Consider the following 19,740-nt stretch of genomic DNA (forward strand, 5'->3'; position numbering starts at 1 on the left):
AAAGTAATTTAAATAAACAGAACAATTTGCACTCTAGTCCAAAACGGAATTCCTGAGTTGTGGAAATAAAAACAGTTCCCCCCCCCCCATCCCCAAAACAGTAACATCTTTGTGCCTGCAGAAGCACAAGGGAAGGAGCTACCCTTGGTTTATTTTGTATCAACCTTGTAGACGTTCCATTGCCGGCAGTGTTTATTTTCTTCTGATCTACCTACTCAGGCAGTCTCTGTTTTTGTTTGGGACTTTGTATATTAACTTGATCTGGTTTTCCACCGGTGCCCATTATGCGTTCTTAGATCACCTTACATAAAAAAACTGGCCAGGAGCCAGCCAGGTAACGGTGGACAAATAAACAAGGGGAATAGTTTCTTAAAGTTTTGGTCTGAAACGTGTACTAGCCCTCCATGATGTAAGCATGGATGAGATGACACGTGAATATTAGCTTGTGTTTTAAAGGCCCTGGACACCTTTTGGTAGTTGCCAAAGACCAGTATTCTCGCTTGGTTACATATCCCAACATATTTCTCCTGGCGATGACTAGAGCAAGCTAGTCAAAACGTTGAGACCAATTTAAGAACTCACTCCGCGGTAGTGCAGTTAATAACAATCCTATATGAGCTAAAGTAGTAGTCCCAGCCAATTTTCTATACCTTCCACCCAGGAAGTAGTTAAACAGCAGGGCAGCTCTTTTCAGAAGTGAGAAGTTTCCAGAATATAATCCGATAAATATACTCCATGGTAGTAGAATGTAGAAATACAGTTCTCTAAAGAACAAACTCTACCTGGCAAGTAGATACACACACGGTGTTACCGCAAGGTTAACCTTCCACATTTTTGATGAAAAACAAAGGTACCCGTAATAATATTATGTATGAATACATGTACGCTGCTGGATGTACATGTAGCATTTACAAACTGTATAAACCAAGTAAGACTTTTTGAGATATGACAGACACAATGCTACAACACTATTAGGTTTGGGTAAATTTGTCTGTATACGGCCAAACCAAACAGTACACTCCTATCATGTCCGCCACACCTCAAAAAGGTTTAGCCAGATAGCATTCAAGTTACTGCAGCGAGAGGCACACACACACACGCAAACATCCTTCCAATTCACTCAAATGTCGCTCTGAATTTACCCACGCCGATGCCTGATGGTTGAGACACACTGTGCTGGCCCGGGCGAAGGTGGCAGTACCCACTGACAAGGATCTTGCGTCCTCCACCACGGAAAAAAAGAAAGAAAGAAACAAGCCGCCCTCGAGAAGCTGCCTGCTTCACCGTGCACAGGCCGCTCGCAGTCCTACCTGGGCTGAGACCCGATTTCCAGGGGCCGTCTTTGTGTGTGGCGCGGTGGCGATAGTCAAACCGCACTGTGTTTGGCTTAGAGTGAATTTTGCACGCTCCCCGCTGTTTCGGACGCTGTGTTGCGGAATGTTGTTATTCCAGGGAGGGTTGAGGAGTAACACACACACACAGAAAGAAAAATTTTTTATTAAATGAGTAACATTTCAAGGAAAATACATGAAAGTGTATCTGCGCAGGAACCTTGGAGTTTGTTTGTCTTACCTTGTCAAAATAGCACTGGAATTTGCAGATGTTTTTTTACGCACATTTTGTGCAATTTCTGTTTTGAAAATGTATTTATTTTGAAATGTATATTTTAAAAAACATGTTAAAATTTCTTGACATTTTTTTAAGGATGAAGATGTTTTCAGATGATGTAACGGTGTACATAGAAATCACTTTTTTGAAGCCTGCTAACTAAGTGTAAGCTTTCTTCTTGTGGCCCTTACCAAGAGTGGCTTTTAGCCTTGTTTTGGGCGAACTTGCATAATAAAAAAAAACTTTAAAAAAAACGTGTATATAATTTATGAGAAAATAGAATTAGCTGTTGCAAACAACTTACCAACCAAATGGACCGAGAGTATAAATGCAAAAAATAGTTAATGGCCTGACGTTTCGACCCTAGCAGAGTCTTTCTCGAAGGCTAAATAATTTATGTTTAAACTTACAATCATTGCTTATCATGTGTGCAAAGTGCTTTATGTGTACCACTGTTCAATAGGAGATAAGGGGTTCAATATTTTTGTCCAATTTCAACATAATAATGAGATGAACATCAAATATCCATATTGCTTGAAAGGTCTCTACATCATGTAGTCGTTGACAAAGCAAACACTCCTTTTTTATCAAGGGAATAATTTGTGGACGGGCACAAACTGCAAAGGAGGCCAACTTATTTCAGTCATAATTAAAATTTGCGAGTGTACAGGTATACTATATGATAAAGGATGTTCCTCGTTTCATATGTGTGACACAACTTGTCAAGGATTATCTGCTTCTTTTTTTTTTTACAAAGAAACAAAAATCGTTTTTGACTTTTTTAAGAGACATTTTACCCCCAAGTCTAACCCCGCGGATGAATACATTCACCATGTCGCAGTGACAAGGCATGTGATATTTTATCACACCCCACAAGTCTACTGATATTGTATCCACATATTTTGTTATCTTCCACTCCTCAATGTCGCCCACAGCACAGGAACAAAAACCAGCGTGGCGTATTTTAAGTGAATAAGTGCCATTTTGTGGTACTGGCTATGTGTGCCTTCGGTAAACTGACAACTTCTTTTGTTCCTTCATTCCCTCTCCCAATTAGCCGCCCTAACCAGCCTGTCAACCAGAATTTAAAGGTATATCCCTCACAATGAAACTCTCTTTATAACAACCCAAAAGGCTATTAGATTTTTTATTGCGAATTTGATTGATTCCAGGGACAGAGTATATACTTCCCCACCCCCCCCCCTCTCTTTTTCTGGAGGAATGCTTGTTCCGTTGTTTGGTTCGGGCGATGTATGCTCTTTCAAGTCCATGTCCGACTCACTCAAGTCATTAATTCCTCATGATACCAAATCCTGTTATCCTTAATAAACGAACAACCATTTCAATCAATCCTCACTTTGTACACAACAAAATAATCCAATTTCACTGTTCCTTGGTGCACCTCGGTTCTCCTAGTGCTTCCCTCGATCAAATCAAAAACTCAAAACTAGGCATTCTGTTTTTCCGCCCCTTTCTATCCCATTCCTGTTCTCCACTGCCTTGCTCATCCGCACACTCTGTTATTTCCCAATTATCCTCGACCGATATTGCCAAATTGATACACTACTACTAGCCATGGGACATTCAGGAAGTAGAAACAAAAATCTGGGACACTACAATAATCTTGAAGGGCCCTCCCACGATTGGTCCGAGTTGGTGGGCGGTCGGCTCTGCCCCGGTCTCGGATAATTACCTGGTGCGAAGACATTGGCAGGTGCTTGGCCAAGGCACAGGGAGGGGGGACCGGTGTCCTGCCGTCACCGGCGGTGTGTCCCCTCACCTGACCAGCAAGGGGCAAATCTCATCCAATCAACACGTAATTTGCCACAGTTTCTGTAACGTTATTTTTCCTCTCAGAAACTGTTACATTATCTTAGTCATCGATACGCTGCTGCTCAGAGAATGTCAGTTCAACTTTGCAAATATTTGTTATTGGCCCCTCTCCATTGATATAATCTTGTGTGCATTTGCCTTATTAAATTTGGGGATTTTGTAACAATGTTAGCGGACGCTTGTGTGGCACTATTGTTTAACTGTGGACTCAACAAAGTTTGAGGGACCTTAGGTGTCGTGCTGAATAGTGTGCATGCCAATCTTCAGTACTTGTCCTCCATAACAACCTTTAATCTTTCTCATAGCATGTGTGGCTGGTCTTTGATAGTTTCTGTTTGCCAGGATATAGACCTTTATCACGCTGTGGCCATCTTGATTTTACTCCATTCCAACCCATTGGAACCAAACTGAGGCTGGACGAAACAATAGTCTGGTACCATGTTTGCGCAGTGAATGTTCGCTGTGGCCATCTTGATTTTACTCCATTCCAACCCATTGGAACCAAACTGAGGCTGGACGAAATAATAGTCTGGTACCATGTTTGCGCAATGAATGTTGGGATTCATTACTGTTATGGAAACAGGGAACATGACCATGATGGTGACAGCGTGATAAAGGTCTATTGCTGTGCAAATCTCTCTTTTCTTTATAGGCATTACATTCTTCCTACTTTAGTCTGAGTTTTGTTGCCCTTCTAAAAATCTGAAAAATTGTGATTAAATAGCCTGAACAGTTTATTAAAGCCTGCAGTACACCATGTGTATCTTTAGGTCAGCCCTTGAACTCATAAAATTGTCCTACTTCTTTCCAACAAGGACCAAATATCATGCCTGTCTTCAACACTGTTTTTAAACAGTTGGAAGTTTTTTTTTTTTTTTTTTTTTTTCTTTTTTATAAAATACTTAAGTACACAAGGAAGGCCAAAGGCACACATAAATATGACATCTGATACCATATTTGGCCAACAAAAGTTGAGCATGGAACACTGGGGTAATTTGTCTCAGTACTTCAGTGGAGACTACTTTGTTTATAAAACCTCTAGTTTTGATGATAGGGGTCTGTGGATCCTCGGAATTAAAGCACCCATGAGATTCAAGGCACTTTAGGTTGGGTTTTTTTCAGAGCAGGCAGAGATGAAAACCAGACCTGACTCTAACTTTGTCAGAATCTTTTCTTGATTTTGGGTATTTTGATATCACCCCCCTGTTGATATTTGAAAAACTGCATTTTCTACACTTAGTTCAACCCCACCTTGAATAGAAGGATGGTTTATGACACTTTAGGGTTTTCCTTTTTACAATCTTTCACTTCATATTCATGCGAGTCTAATCTTATAGCTCCACGGTCTACCAATTATCCACAGCTTGTTCGCTGTTGGCTTGGTCAATAAATAAATAATTATAGTATTTTCAAAAGCTTATCTGCCGGTGTTCAAGAATGTCCATTGCTCATTTTCATTTTCACATCTGTGCTTGAATTTGTCGGTAATAAAAATTAACCACTGAAACTTAATTAGCTGGAAAAGTTTGCTGGCCTACAATAGAGATTTCAGCTCAAAGGAATGTTGAAACGTTTTCCTTTTTTCAAAGGACAAGTGTGTGTCATGCCAGAGCAAAGAAGGACCCTTTCATGTTTTCTTGTTGGCGGTCACAAATGATCCCAATTGAAAAAACGAAGTGGACAAGCCCACTGCAAATTGAGTGGGGGAGGTTTTTTCTTAGCAAGGCTTAACTTAACTACTCAGGCTAATTAATCCAATTAATTTAATTAACATATCAATCAAGCAATACCATAGAGGCCAGGGAGATAAAGCTAGAGAGAGTCTTCGGCTGGTTCAGTAGGGTTGGTTTTCTAAAGCATCTCAACACTTGGACAAAGTGGATGGCCGAGATAATGGGATACAATGCATCTGGTTCTTCTTTCTTTGAAAGGGGGTTACATCTGAGAAGCAATTTCCTCTAAGGAAGTCAAGTTTTCTTTCAAGAGTATGGATTTGTGGTGTACATTATGGCTGGAGTGGGAAATGAGAACCAGTGATCAAAGGGGGTCTTCCGCTCTTGCGAGGTAAACATTTGCATTTCTTGTAAAGGCAGATGGATTTGAGCGTATTTGTTCATGATGTAGAGGGAAGGTTGGGATGACATGGAGCCGATGGCTTCTACTATCTCCAAGGTTCGACAGTCCATGTGTATTCATTTTGAGACAATTCTGTTTTAGATTTACTTTGCAGTGTGACTGACAGTCACTGGAGGGTGGGGAGTTTGGATGCGAAGGGGAAAAAACACAGATTAGCCTCTCCACCATTTGCAAAGGGTGAAACAATGGACCTGCTGATGTTATGACTGAATATCACCCAGGGTTTTTCGCGTGCACAAGCTAGTTTGTCAATATGCAGATCACCAAACAAAAAGAAATACTAATTTTTACAAACATTGTGAAGAGAAATCATATGGAATCATATGGAATGCTCCAGTATGACTTTTAAAACCAAGAAAACATCAATCAATCAATAAAACATTTATTTCCACATTCACATCACATGGAGGCATCATCCTAAAAGCCGAGGCTTGTGGCGGATGTGCCCGTTACAAGATCACAGAACAAAACAGGAATACAGCACTAAATAAACAAACTCCTTCCTGACCGCGCACATATCTGTCAAAAAAGACACCCAAGGCGCACATGATGACACTTTGTTTGGTAATGGAGTTTTATGTGGACTTTCGGTGTTTTTTATCAACCTGCAAACTAACTTGATTAAATACAAGTAGATTTTTAATCATACCCAAAGTACATACAGCTGTGTTTCTGATACCAGTGATTCAGATTAGAATGCATGATCACCAAAATGCACATCATGTTTATTAATTCTAGCTATTAAGCTCCATTTCCCACCTCTATTTCCTGCCTCCGTGCATCACCAAGCTAGTAATCTGGGCCCAATTTCATAGAGCTGCTTAAGCACAAAATTTATTTATTTATTTTATTTTATTTTAAATCGTCGGACATAATTCTTTATTGGCAGGGGCCGTCCAGGGTAAGGCAAAAGTTTTAAAAACTGTCATCGAAGCGATGTGCCCTCCCAGACCCCAAAATTTTGCTTAAGCAAAAACATCCTTGCTTAGTAAAATCAGATTACCGGCCAAGACTCCACTAATGTGTTATAATAAGTCAACAACAGCTAAATACCAGTCACAAGCAATGTAAGGCATGAAATTTTTGTCAGTAGTATGTGAAAAATAAGCGAGCATTTTTCGTGCTTAAGCAGCCCCTGCATCCACAGTACTGATGCAGCATCAGAGTCCAGCTTTCTCCAGAAGACAATCGGAGTTCACTGAAACGTCAGAACCACCCCAACTCATTTAGAGATAGTCATTTACATGGCGTTACCGCAAACCTTTCCATATTGTATTTCCACCATGCAAAGTTTCAAATCCTACTCATTTCAGCTACGCTCTTCCCATTGTGCTCACACTCGGTCTTTGAAGTGGTCAACCCCATTGTCCTTTCTCAATGGTCAAACCAAGAACATGGTTCAAGGCTTTGTACCAGTTCACTATCCCCATCTTGACTGCTCAGACATCAAAGTTGACCCTCATAGAAGCCCTAAACCTACCTCTTGTTTGTCCCTCTGGGAACCACAGACATCTTTTATTGTTGACTCATCCTGGTAGGATTATCGGATTAGCTTGGTGTTGTGGCTTTTGTGGCTAAAAAGTATCAACTGGCAAAAATACAATTTGTGTGTTGGGATTCTTTTTGGGGGGTGGACATTTATAAGCAGATGGGTAAATAAATGACGTCATGGGTTTCGGGAAGAGTTAATTTATTTTGTGTCTTTGGTTGAAGTTGAGCACTCTATCCAACGCATTGAATTAGTCCGAGTTGAAAAAATACACCAGTTGGTCGTCTAGGGTTTGTATCTCTCATAGAAGAATTAAGGACTTTTTATTTTATGTTCTTATTATTTCATTCATTGAGGGCTAACATTTGTTGGCTTTGTAGAACTTGCATTTACAACTATGTGGGTAAAATAATTCAATCATTGAAAGAATTGTTCCAAGTGAAAATACTTTCATATTTAGTCTTTTTACGGTATTTCTCAGTGAATGTTTCTCATTACAAAGATGAAAATAATCCTCTGATAAGAGAAAAGCCAACGAGGCTCTTACTGCATGGTTTTCTGAAGGGACATGTAACCCACTGGTAAGAGAAAAGCCAGTGAGTTTCTCCTCATAACCATGATTTCCTACAGGTATAGTGAACATTGAACTCACTGGTAAGAGAACAGCAAGTGAGGTTCTAATAACATAGTTTCCTACAGGTACATGTAACCCACTGGTAAAAGAACAGCCACTGAGTTTCTCGTTCAAACATGAGCAAGTTCCAGTGTGCACAATGGTTAACTATTATTTGCACTCGAACCCAGGCTGGTTGTCCATTGGTTGACTGCTGTGGTCGACCATTGGTTGACTGCTGTGGTCTACCATTTGGAACCAGCCTCGAGCCCATGGTTTCTTCACTGGTCCCAACAGCATTTTCCATTCTAACATGTGTAAAGCGCAGAAGGGAACCAGTCCAGTGACACTATCGGAAAGGCGGGAGGTTGACTAGACTTCCAAATGAGTCGTTCGAGTGAGTGCGTCACTGCGCATGTATGTTGCTGGTCAGTAGTGAACCACGGGTCAACTATTTGTGCCCACTCAAAGTTACTCCATGATTTCCTACACGGAACCCTCTGGTATGAGAACAGCCAGTAAGGTTCTCATAACATGATTTCCTACAGGTACATGTACATTTGAAGCCTCTGGTATGTGAACAGCCATTGAGGTACTCATAACATGATTTCCGGAAGGTACATTTTAATTGTTATGGATGAGTGTACAACAAACAGGATCTCCATTGATGTGTGTATCCGTAATTCAAAACTCTAAAAGTCAGAATTGCCCGTAAACTACTTTCTGAGCTGTTTCCCTTTTTGTGTTGTTGAAATTCTTGCAACGGTGAGTCACAAAAGGCCTAGGTATTTATGATGGTATTAAGCAAACCTTTTTATCTGGATTGCTTTACCATGAATGTATCCATGGTGGCATTTAGACCAATTTACACATTCAGGGAAAAGATTAATGTGGTTAAGTTAATTACACTGCCCTGGCTGCTGTTGTCATGGAGTAAGATGTAGTTAAATGCTAACCACATTTTGCACTAGATGTGTGTATGGCTCGTCAAAAAGGCACCATTAGGCCAAATACAAATAAATACCAGTTGATCGTCCCCTCCCTCATCCTTTTTTTTAGGCCGCATCCTTTTTATTTACTATTTTTTATTTTACATAAACGTACACGTATTTCTCATTAAAGTTAATAATCTTCTAAGAACTTGTAACTAATGGTGACTTTAAACTGAAGAATTGGTGGCCTGTTTGAGTTCAAATGCTTGGAGGCCATTTAACATTTTATAAAGGCAGTGGACACTATTGGTAATTGTCAGAGACCAGTCTTCTCACTTGGTGTATCTCAACCATATGCATAAAATAACAAACCTGTGAAAACTTGAGCTCGATTGGTCGTCGGAGTTACGAGATAATTATGAAAGAAAAAACATCCTTGTCACACAAAGTTGTGTGCTTTCAGATGCTTGATTTCGTGACCTGCTAAACTTGAGGTCCCGAAATCAAACTGTTGGAAAATTACCTCTTTCTCGAAAACTATGTCACTTCAGAGGGAGCCGTTTCTCACAATGTTTTATACTATCAACCTCTCCCCATTACTCGTGACCAAGTGAGGTTTTGTGCTGATAACTACTTTGAGTAATTACCAATAGTGTCCACTGCCTTTGGTTAGCAGGTCAGATACTGTTTTCATTCACCACCAGTAATACAAGTGAATACAAAACAATATTAAAGGAACACGTTGCCTTGGATCGGTCGAGTTGGTCTTTGAAAAGCGTTCTGTAGCCGTTTGTTATAAAATGCATATGGGTAGAAAGATGTTGAAAAAGTAGAATACAATGATCTACACAAACATGCCTTGAAATTGCTCGGTTTTCTTTTTATCTCATCGACAAACACAGTCGGCCATTTATGGGAGTCAAATTCTTTACTCCCATAAATGGCCGACCGTGTTAGTTCGCGACGTAGAAGGAAAACCGTGCAATTTCGAGTAATACTTGTGTGAATCATTATATTCTACTTTTAAAACATCTTTCCAACCATATGCATTTCATAACAAATGGTTTCAAACGCTTTTTATAGACCAACTCGTCCGATCCAAGGCAACGTGTTCCTTTAATATTAAATATTATTAATATTAAATATTATTAATATTAAATATTATAATCAGTGTTCTCTTACCTTCCCTTCAGTTATTGACCACTAATCAATGTTTTGTGCATGTTTATTTTTTTGGTTGGATTCAGGGCTAAAGCAAGGCGCGGACTACGCGTAGTGGACGTCCATCCAGCCAATCAGAACGTTTGGAATGTCCTGTACAAGGTGAAACAAGGCGGCGCGTCTGCCATGGTGACCATAGAGCGGAGTACGACCACAGCGACCCCACCAACGGAACACGGGTAAATTTGAATATTTTTGAATAGAAGAGCCAAGTGCGGTTCATACTTCCTGCGAATGTGAATATGATACGAAAATTTGCTTTGTATTTGCAGGAAGTATGAACCGGGCTTTAGAGTGCTTAACCACAACATTGCCACCAAAAGAACAGGGGTAAATTTGAATATTTCATTTTGAAATGGAAGAGTTAGAGCGTTTAAATGATAGAATTACAACCCCAACAACAGGCTTTTTTAATTTTAAGTTTTAAAGCCAGCTTGGTTCCATTTAGATTCACTTTCAAACAATTTAATTTATTAGAAAGGTACATTTAGATAGTCCCAGTTTGTCTTTCACCAACAACAATTTCAAGACTGCTTTTGAAGTGGTTGGATTAACCAGGGCCCAATTTCATAGAGCTGCTAAGCACAAAAATTTGCTAAGCATGAAATTTCTTCCTTGATGAAAACAGGATTACCAACCAAATTTCTACATGATTTTCAGGAACAGCAAACAAAGTTGAATACCAGAAACCAGCAATATGCAACAAATTGAAATTTGGTTGGTAATCCTTTTTTTATCAAGGAAGAAATTTCATGCTAAGCAAATTTTAGTGCTTAGCAGCTCTAAGAAATTGGGCCCTGTTCAAACCTTACTCCTAGATCTTATTTATATATCCAGTACTCAAAATCCCTTCATGAAGAGTTCTTTTTTCAGTCGTGTTTTTCCACTTCAGAAATACACAGACTTGACTTGACTTGAGTCCTATCAACCCAAACTTGAGTTACATGTCTAAATGTATCTTGCCTGTAAATTTATAATAGTGCCAATTCGTCTTTCACCAACAACAATCTCAAGACTGCTTTTGAAGTGGTTGGATTAACCAGTTCAAACTACTTCTAGATCTTTCAGGACTAAAAATCCCTACATAAAGAGTACTTTTTTCAGCTGTGTTTTTCCACTTCATGAATACACAGACTTGGCTCGAGTCCTGTCATCCAAACTTGAGTAAAATGTCTAAACATATCTGCGTGTAAATTTATTTCTAATCCCCTCGCTGGCTGCCGCTCCATGAGGTCAAGCCAGACGCAACCAACGTTGATATTTTACAAAATGTTAAGAGTCATGTAGTAAGAAGGAGCAGCGACCCCTCTTTGTGAGCTTCAACTGAAATGCTGACTTGTCAATCAACATGATTGACTCATTTATTCCCACCCATCAATTTTGTTCTCCGTCTCTTTTCTTCTTTCAAAGGCACTGGGCGGTAATATTGTCAAAGACCAGTATTTTCACTTGGTGTACATGTATCTCAACATATGCATAAAATAACAAATCTGTGAGATTTTTTGCTCAATCAGTCAGTAAAGTTGCCAGATAATAATGTACGGAAAAACTCCCTTGTTACACAAGTTTGTGAGCTTTCAGAATATGCCTAAAATAAGGCTTCAGGCCTGAAGTCTTTTAATACTTGAGTGAGAAATTCCCACTTTCTCAAAATCTACAGAGGGAGCCGTTTCCCACAATGTTTTATACTATTTTTATGTTAACAATTATTTTGAGTAATTACCAGTTTTAAAAAACTGATTGACTCATGGATTGTTACACTGTAGTTACACACAGTACTTGTGGGGGGCAGAAGACCTTTCCAGTCTAAAATAAAACCCAGGGGTGAGTAATGGATGCGACTGACTTGCCGAATCGATTAAAAAATGCATCAAATAATTTAACATGTCAGGATTGGTTTGACAAATAATCTGGAGCCCCACCAAAAGTTGGCAAGGTGTGTAAGCTTTTGATCGACTTGCTTTCTCACTGTTTGTGTACTATCACTAGTATCAGGAAAGTGCCTGGTGAGTCGGGCGTCACTGCTCAATCTGATTAACATTTGTCTTCTTTTTTTGGGGGCATCGCAGAAGCACATGTGTTTCGGGGAAATTAGAGAACGTAATAAGGTGATTGAAGAGGCTCTAACTAACAGGGGAAAGTACCACAGCGCTGTACACACAAAATAAACAAAGAGCAAAGAATAAATAAAAGCAAGCAAATCAGGTGAACAGGTGGGTTTTGAGAGATTTCTTGAAGGCTGCTAGTGAGCTAGAGTGGCGGATGCTGTGAGGTAAATCATTCCAGAGTTTGGGGGCAGCAGCGTGGAAGCTTTTTTCACCAGTAGTGGTGCGTGTTTTGGGGATGGCAAGTAGTCTGGTGTCAGTAGATGACCGGAGGTATCTGTTAGGTTTGTACAACTGAATGAGATCCGATGTTAGGGTATGTAGTCTTGGTGCAAGACTTTGTTATTCACTGTCACACGATCCCCAAACCCCCGCTCCACTTCTCTCCTAGCCGCGCACATTACTATCGAACGATAGCAGGCCGCTGTTGGAAAACTTCCAGATCACCACCACACCACACACTCTTGCTCAAGTGAATGGGGCTATTAATGTAGAGGTTGACCATGCCCCATCTCAACAAGAACATCTTGCACCAAGACTTTGGAATATGTGGAAAAGGTGCTGGAATGATTGGGGTGCCTGAATCTAATCACAGTAAAAATGGAGCCCCATGGCGATGTTTGGTACTCATTATCAGCTCTTAAGTTTTCGCGGTGTCTGAGATCAATTTTTCCAACGTCAGGTCTCTACTTGTAGAGTCGGTTCAGTCCTGGGGCTCCGAAGAGTCGTTCTTTGGACTTTGTTTTTTGAAGTTGACACCGATGAAAGTAGGTACCCTGTTCTGCAGAAAAGCGGACCCAGTACGTCCAGTTTTTAAGTTGGAACTGGTAGAACTAGAACCGAGACACAAGCTGCCCAAGCTTATTCCTAAAAGGCATTGCTTTGGTTCAAACTGTGTTAAAGGCAGTGGACACTATTGGTAATTACTCAAAATAATTACTAGCGGAAAACCTTTCTTGGTGACGAGTAATGGGGAGAGGTTGATGGTATAAAACATTGTGAGAAACAGCTCCCTCTGAAGTGCCATAGTTTTTGAGAAAGAAGTAATTTTCCACGAATTTGATTTTGAGACCTCAGATTTAGAACTTGAGGTATCGAAATTAACCATCTAAACGCACACAACTTCGTGTGACAAGGGTGTTTTTTCTTTTGATATTATCTCGCAAGTTTGGCGACCGATTGAGCTCAAATTTTCACAGGTTTGTTATTTTATGCTTATGTTGAGATACACCAACTTTAAAGGGTAGTCTTTGACAATTACCAATAGTGTCCACTGCCTTTAAGAAATACAAGCAAGAGGAAATGATTCAACACCAACTGAACAAAAAAGACAAAAATAAGGGGGTAATTTAACCAGTGTTATATACTTGACAGTAATAACAAGCAGTGAACATGGTAACATTTATTAATAGACTTGCATGGAACGGTGGAACGAATAAGGTAACTGCTATCCAAGGGGAGACATGCCCCGAGGAAATGAGTGACTTTCGAAATTGGCTAGAGAATTCATCAAACCATTAAATAACCTGCAAGCCTGTCCTGGATCGGAGGAAGAACGAGAAAAAGAAAGACACAAAAAAAAAAGAAACCCGAACCTACACAATGACTTTCTGTCTTGGGAGCGAGGGGAGTCTTAATCAACCATCCGAATCAGGGACAGCTTGCATGAAATTGAGTTCATGTGAACTTTTCCTCTCCTGATGATATACGATCGTCATTTTCCAGACTGAATGGCTCGTCTCGACAGCTGACTGGAAAGTGAGAGGGGCTGATGCTAGACCACAAGACCAGTCTAAGTTCATGGGGGATGGGAGGCGCATATCATTTGGACAGATTTATGTTCTATTATTTAAACTTCAAATATAACCCCCCTAGGCCTAACCCCCCACCCCCCCCCCCCTCTCTCTTTTTCAAAAAAAGTTTAATTTGTTGAAACTTTTTGGAAATATATGTGACACCTGTCAAGATTGGGTATTTTGTTTTCCTGGAAATTTGGCGACGTGCTATTGAGAGGATTGATAAATATTATATGAAATATTGCTTGAATTCGCATGAGACATGCCTTGAAATTAAGTGTTGACACCAACGGAGTGACTTTAATTTAAGCATTAAATCAGTGCAGCAGGTGCAATATCAGACTGGAAGTTGAGCTCACACCTAAATAATAGAGACCATCAATTATTATTTTATGAATATATCAATAAAAAATAATAAAAAACATAACAAAACAAATGCATAAATTTTGTTATTTCAACATTTTTTCAAAAAGTAAGAACAAAAAAATTGATCAGGCAGAACAAAAAAAAAATCAAATTTGACACAATTATTACAGTTTCAGTAGCTCTGTGCCATTTGGGGAAAAACTATCAAGTAAAACTGAGACCTGGCACATAGAAGTGTTTAATAAATAAGTAAATCAAAAATAATCATATGCAAACAAAGAAAATAACTGCATAAATTAGACAGTTTCAACATTTTCAAAAAGTGAGAACAAAAAAATGATAATGCAGAATAAATCAAGTGAAAAATTCAATACAATCGTCAAGATTTTATTTCCACAGTGGCACTTGAAAAAGCATCAGCCATAAGACAAACAAAAATAACAAGAATAAATTAAGCAAAACTAGGACCAGAGGAGAAACTAAACTGGGTCATCCCCTGACATCCTGAAATGAAAAATTCAAAGCAATTTCTCAGCTGTCTTAGACTGATTTAGACCACCAACCCCACCGCCGCATTGCACGTCCACATACACTAAAATAAAAAAACACACAAATCTGGATTCCTCAATATTGTAAAAGACGGATGAATTGCAAACCAATCTGTCCAATTTGAACTCTCTGCACCCAATACTTTCTGTCTTTGATCTAGAGGCTATAAGCTTTCATCCTGGCTAGATCAGTTTACCCTCACCCGATCTCTTGCTCCGGTTTCCCCCACGGAAAGACAGAGCAATTTCTGGTCCACTCCAATCAATTGGAGGGGAGGTTTTTTTCTACCTTCTTTTTTTTTCCTTATTTTGTTTTCTTCCCTTTTTTAATACAGTTTAAGATTAGTAAGCCACACTGGGGCCTAATGGAGAAACATTATGTGCGTGCCTTGCCGGTAATGCGCTTGAAGTTGTTTTCGTTTTCTCGCAGTCTGTTTATTATTGTTCCACTGTAGAAATCCACTGTTCTGGTTTTTTGTTTCACTTTTTTTTTTTATGTTTTAGAGTCAGAGGTAGGCTTGATGTAAGGGGGGAAAGGAAAGTATTTCATTCAAATGAGGTTTGGTCCTTTAAAAAAAGTATTTGTCTGTTTAAAAAAAAAACTTTTTTAGTGTAATATGTTGATAAAGTCGGACACTTTGTGTCCTTGTCACCTGAAACTGCCTCTTTCCAAAAAGGCATCCAATTTAAGGGCCTCCTTTATAAAAAAAATTATTAGCTTTTACCTCAAACCAAAAAACCCAAAACCTTTGACAAATAACCTCAAAATTCTTCAAAACCATTTAACGGAAATTGTACCCTAACAGTCAGTTGAGCCTTTTAGAAGTGAAAGGAGGTGAAATAGAAAGAGAGACTGTGAACAGGGGGGAGAAAACAGAACGAATAAAAAAACACTCTATGGAGGTCAGTCGGGGTCAAGTGCGCTCATGGCAGTTAATTTGGCGTGGTGAAAGAAACCCTTGCTCCGCCTTGGAGGCAGGTTTCCCCAAAAGGCAAGAATGCTCCCCCCTCTATAGTGGTGGGTTTTGTACCGTGATAGATGACTCTGATCTGACAGTGTATAAAGAAAAGTCATTTCTACTCCATTTCCAAACCGTAATGGAAAGGCTTATTTTTTCTTTAAACTCGGGAGTGTGTCGGACGGGGCATAAGGCCTGATGGGATGTCGAGATAGGATCGCCAGGTCTGGACCACACCTGCAGTGGTTGATCTTATCGCAGTTTTCTTTTCATTTTTTTGAGCGAGGAAGGAGCCTGTTAGCGCCATTGTCCCTTTTGTACCTTGCTATAACACAGACATTTTTAGGCGCAGTCGCCCAGCCTTTTTAGGATTTTCTTTTTTATGGGAAGCAACAGGCCCGCGAGAGCTTGATTTTCCAGAGGGATTGGGAAGCAAGCTCTTTTCTTGGATGCAATTCTTTCAAAGAGGTCTTATATGTTTCACCCACATAATATCTGTTTAATTAAATGTTTCTAACAAATTGACATTGTAGAAGTTGAGTTGAACAATTGCTGCAACTGTTACTCTTTGTAAACTGAGTCAAAGAACACCTGGGCCCATTCATAGAGCTGCTTATGCTAAAAAATAATGCTTTTGAAAACATTACTGCTTAGCCCAAATAAGCAGGACACCAGTCATAAATGGTACATGTGACATGGTATTTTAGCTGATAACCATATTTTGGTAAGCATAATTGTGTTGTGCTTAGCTACTTTTTGGGCCCTGTGCTCAATTTCATAGAGCTGCTTGAGCAGAAAATACTGCTTAAAAGAAATCTGCTAAGCAAAAATTAGCAGAATACCAGTCACAGAATGATGGTGCATGATGAGAAGTTATATTTACGGTTGGTTACCCTTATTCGGGTAAGCATAATTGGGAAAATGTTTAATTTGTTTTCTCAACGCCAGTCAGGAAAAGCTGTGAGTAAAATCATCAGTCCTTGCTTTACGGTGAAATACAATGAGTGCACGTTGGTTACCCAACCAGAAACTTTGATCATCGGTTGAGCGTTTCCACGTGTTCGGTTGAACCACGGTGACGATGCTCTTCAGACCAACCGGTAACCGACTTGTTGAGTCGATTGGGCATTGGTTGGGGTCGCCAAAACGCACTCGATGCTTCCCGGTCATAACCAAATCAAAGTGGTTCATATCTAACCCGGATGCACTGCCAACATCTAAACCTATTTTTTTCTGACTATCTTTTCTTCTCCCCTTGCAGATTGTCTGTGGACATGACGGCATTCACTGTAGAGTTTGAAGTGGAGAATACAACGTCCAGTACTCGTCTGGTCAACTGGCGGATCGACTCCACCAACGTCGTGACGACAATACCCGTCGCTTCTCAGTCCAGCCATGCTCTCATTCCTATCACCTGGGTAATAAATAGTTATTAGTTATCAAACCACGGGCAGGAAATTCTGTAATATTGTTAAAGGCAGTGGACACTATTGGTAGTTCCTCAAAATATTTATCACCATAAAACCTTTCTTGATTACTAGTAATGGGGAGAGGTTGATAGTATAAAACATTGTGAGAAACAGCTCCCTCTGAAGTGACGTAGTTTGCGAGAAAGAGGTAATTTTCCACGAATTTGATTTCGAGACCTCAAGTTTAGAATTTGAGGTCTCGAAATCAAACATCAGAAAGCACACAACTTTGTGTGACAAGGGTGTTTTTTCTGTCATTATTGTCTCACAACGTTGACAACCGATTGAGCTCAAATTTTCACAGGTTTGTTATTTTATGCATATATTTAGATACACCAACTGTGAAGACTAGTCTTTGACAATTACCAATAGTGTCCACTGTCTTTAAATTTGCATTGTGGATAAAGATCATTAGTTTGGTTTTACTCTTACACTGATGTGTGTTAGCGCTGTATACTCAGTACTTAACCCTTACACCGATGTGTGTTAGAGCTGTATACTCAGTACTTTCCTGAGTTCAGTGATTTTTTTTTTACCACAGAACTCTGGAAATTACTGTCAGTGCTTACACAAATTGGTGTAATAGCAGCTCTATGAAACTGGTCCCCTTGATTTAATGAATGAGACAGACTAAAAAGTTTCCCCAGCTTCAAGTGTTTTTTTAAAATCATCGGTCATCTCAAGCACAGGACGTTATTCAACCTGCACAAGATCTCTGATTAATGGTATAGTCCGTACTTTACACCAACAAAACTGTCCGTGCAAGAATCTAATTATTTCGAAAACAGGTTGTTAGTTAACGTCCTATTTTCTTCCTGGGCTCTTTTTCTAACTGTCATACCAAGGGACCTACAGCCTGAGGAAGTTAATTACAGCGAACAATTTACTTTCAATCAAGACACATGTTGTACTCGCTCACTCGCTTTTTTTTACTTTAAAGGTACTGGTCACCTTTGGTAATTGTCAAAGACTAGTGTTTTCACTTGGTGTATCTCAACATATGCATAAAATGACAAACCTGTGAAAATTTGGGCTCAATTGGTCATCGAAGTTGCAAGAGAACAATGAAAGAAAAGACACCCTTGTTGCGCAACTTTGTGTGCTTTCAGATGCCTAAAAAACGCTTCACTCCTATTTGAGTGAGAAATGACCTGTTTCTCAAAAACTACGTTACTTCAGAGGGAGCCCTTTCTCACAATGTTTTATATTATATCAACAGCACTCCATTGCAGTTACCAAGAGTAAATTTTTCATGCTAACAGTTGTTTTGAGTAGTTACCAACAGTGTTCAGTGCCTTTAAACCGCCAGTATCCAGGAGCTCTGGCATCAGTTTTGATTTAGTCATAGAGGTCAGGGATATGCATTAAGCAGGACAAGATAGGGTGGAGGATCCTCGCGGTAGTAGTGCTTCATCATGGTTCGGCGGCCATCTTGTTTTCGCGCATTTGTATCGTCATTGTTTTTCCCTGAATGCTTGTTGAGTCACATTGTTTAAAAAAGATCAACACTTGCGTCAAGATAATTTTTAAAAAAATTGTTTCTTCCCTCTCGTTCAGAGGTTTTTTAGTTTTTTTTAAAAGGATGTGCTCCTGCAAGAGCTCACAGGTCTCGAGTAAAGGTTTCGGAAAATGCATTATGCCCTGAAACAGAAGTCACAAGAAGGCATGATACTTCACGGGGGCACAGAGACAGGCCTCCATGCTCATGGTGGTTGCCTTGGTGTCTCTTGAAATGTTCCCTGTGAAGTTTCCCTTACAGAGGCATCCTTTTCTATACTAAGGAAAACAGCATAGCCCTTAATCCAAACATGAAGTACATGGCAAGTGCCTGTATATTGGACACAGGTCTAAATTGTCAATCGAGGATTCCTCTTTGTTCTACCATTGTTTTTAGTGGCGTCCCTATTGGTTTTTGTACACAAAAGTGAAGTGAGGATGCCTCGCTCTGTTAAAACGCTCGGATCCCTTTTGTTAAAGTCCTCAGTTTTGAATGGGTAGACATCCCCACACACAAAAGAAGAAAGTACATTCCAGTGACTTATTATAAAAATCCCATCATCGCAGTACCACTCAGCACTTTTCCCAAAGGTACTGTCATAACACTTTTAATAGCACTTGATGTACATGACACAAGAAGCGTAAATAATGAGTTGCAACCAGTAACCTTGAAAGTACCTGTTTATAGTTACTCATAATTTTTTACCTACCCCCCCCCCCCTGCCATCACCAAACCACAGATACTTTACTTTATTCAGCACCTTGACATAAAAAAAAACTAATAATCTGAGGGGCTCAGGTGCCCTCTAGTAATCCTACCTGGAGCCAGAGGTAGTCCGCACCTGCCCTCAGGTGTTGTCATCGTAATTGGTTGGATGAGTTTACCTTTGGGCGGATCCCGTAAATGGAGACAGAGTGTCTGGAAAGTCGAGTCAACCTGTTTTTGGAAGCACCTCTGCTTTTAAAGGGAGTATATTTTTGTTAAACCGCGTTCAAATCGTGAAAGGACAAGTTACCTGTGATAAATGTGGTGAAACAGGTGGGCATGAGTTTGTGAAAAAATTTGATTTGGTTTGTGTGTGGTGGTTGTTACTTGACAATTAGCAAGATGCATTTACAGGAGGGGGGGTGGGGGTTGTTGTCAGGATGTGCCTTGTTGTTTCTTTCC

At 39.8% G+C, this 19,740-nt stretch overlaps 1 protein-coding gene across 1 annotated transcript in view; it reads left to right on the forward strand.

Moving 5' to 3' along the window:
• The window catches only part of LOC139938475 (transmembrane protein 132E-like), a 56,498-nt gene that overhangs the window by 23,947 nt on the left and 12,811 nt on the right, over nucleotides 1–19,740 (forward strand). The window contains exons 3-4 of the mRNA XM_071934028.1: nucleotides 9,859–10,011; nucleotides 16,868–17,024. Coding sequence (XP_071790129.1) covers nucleotides 9,859–10,011; nucleotides 16,868–17,024 — 310 coding nt within the window. The remainder of the gene's footprint in view (nucleotides 1–9,858; nucleotides 10,012–16,867; nucleotides 17,025–19,740) is intronic.

This window comes from Asterias amurensis, chromosome 6, assembly GCF_032118995.1.
Source record: "Asterias amurensis chromosome 6, ASM3211899v1".
Classification (NCBI taxonomy): domain Eukaryota; kingdom Metazoa; phylum Echinodermata; class Asteroidea; order Forcipulatida; family Asteriidae; genus Asterias; species Asterias amurensis.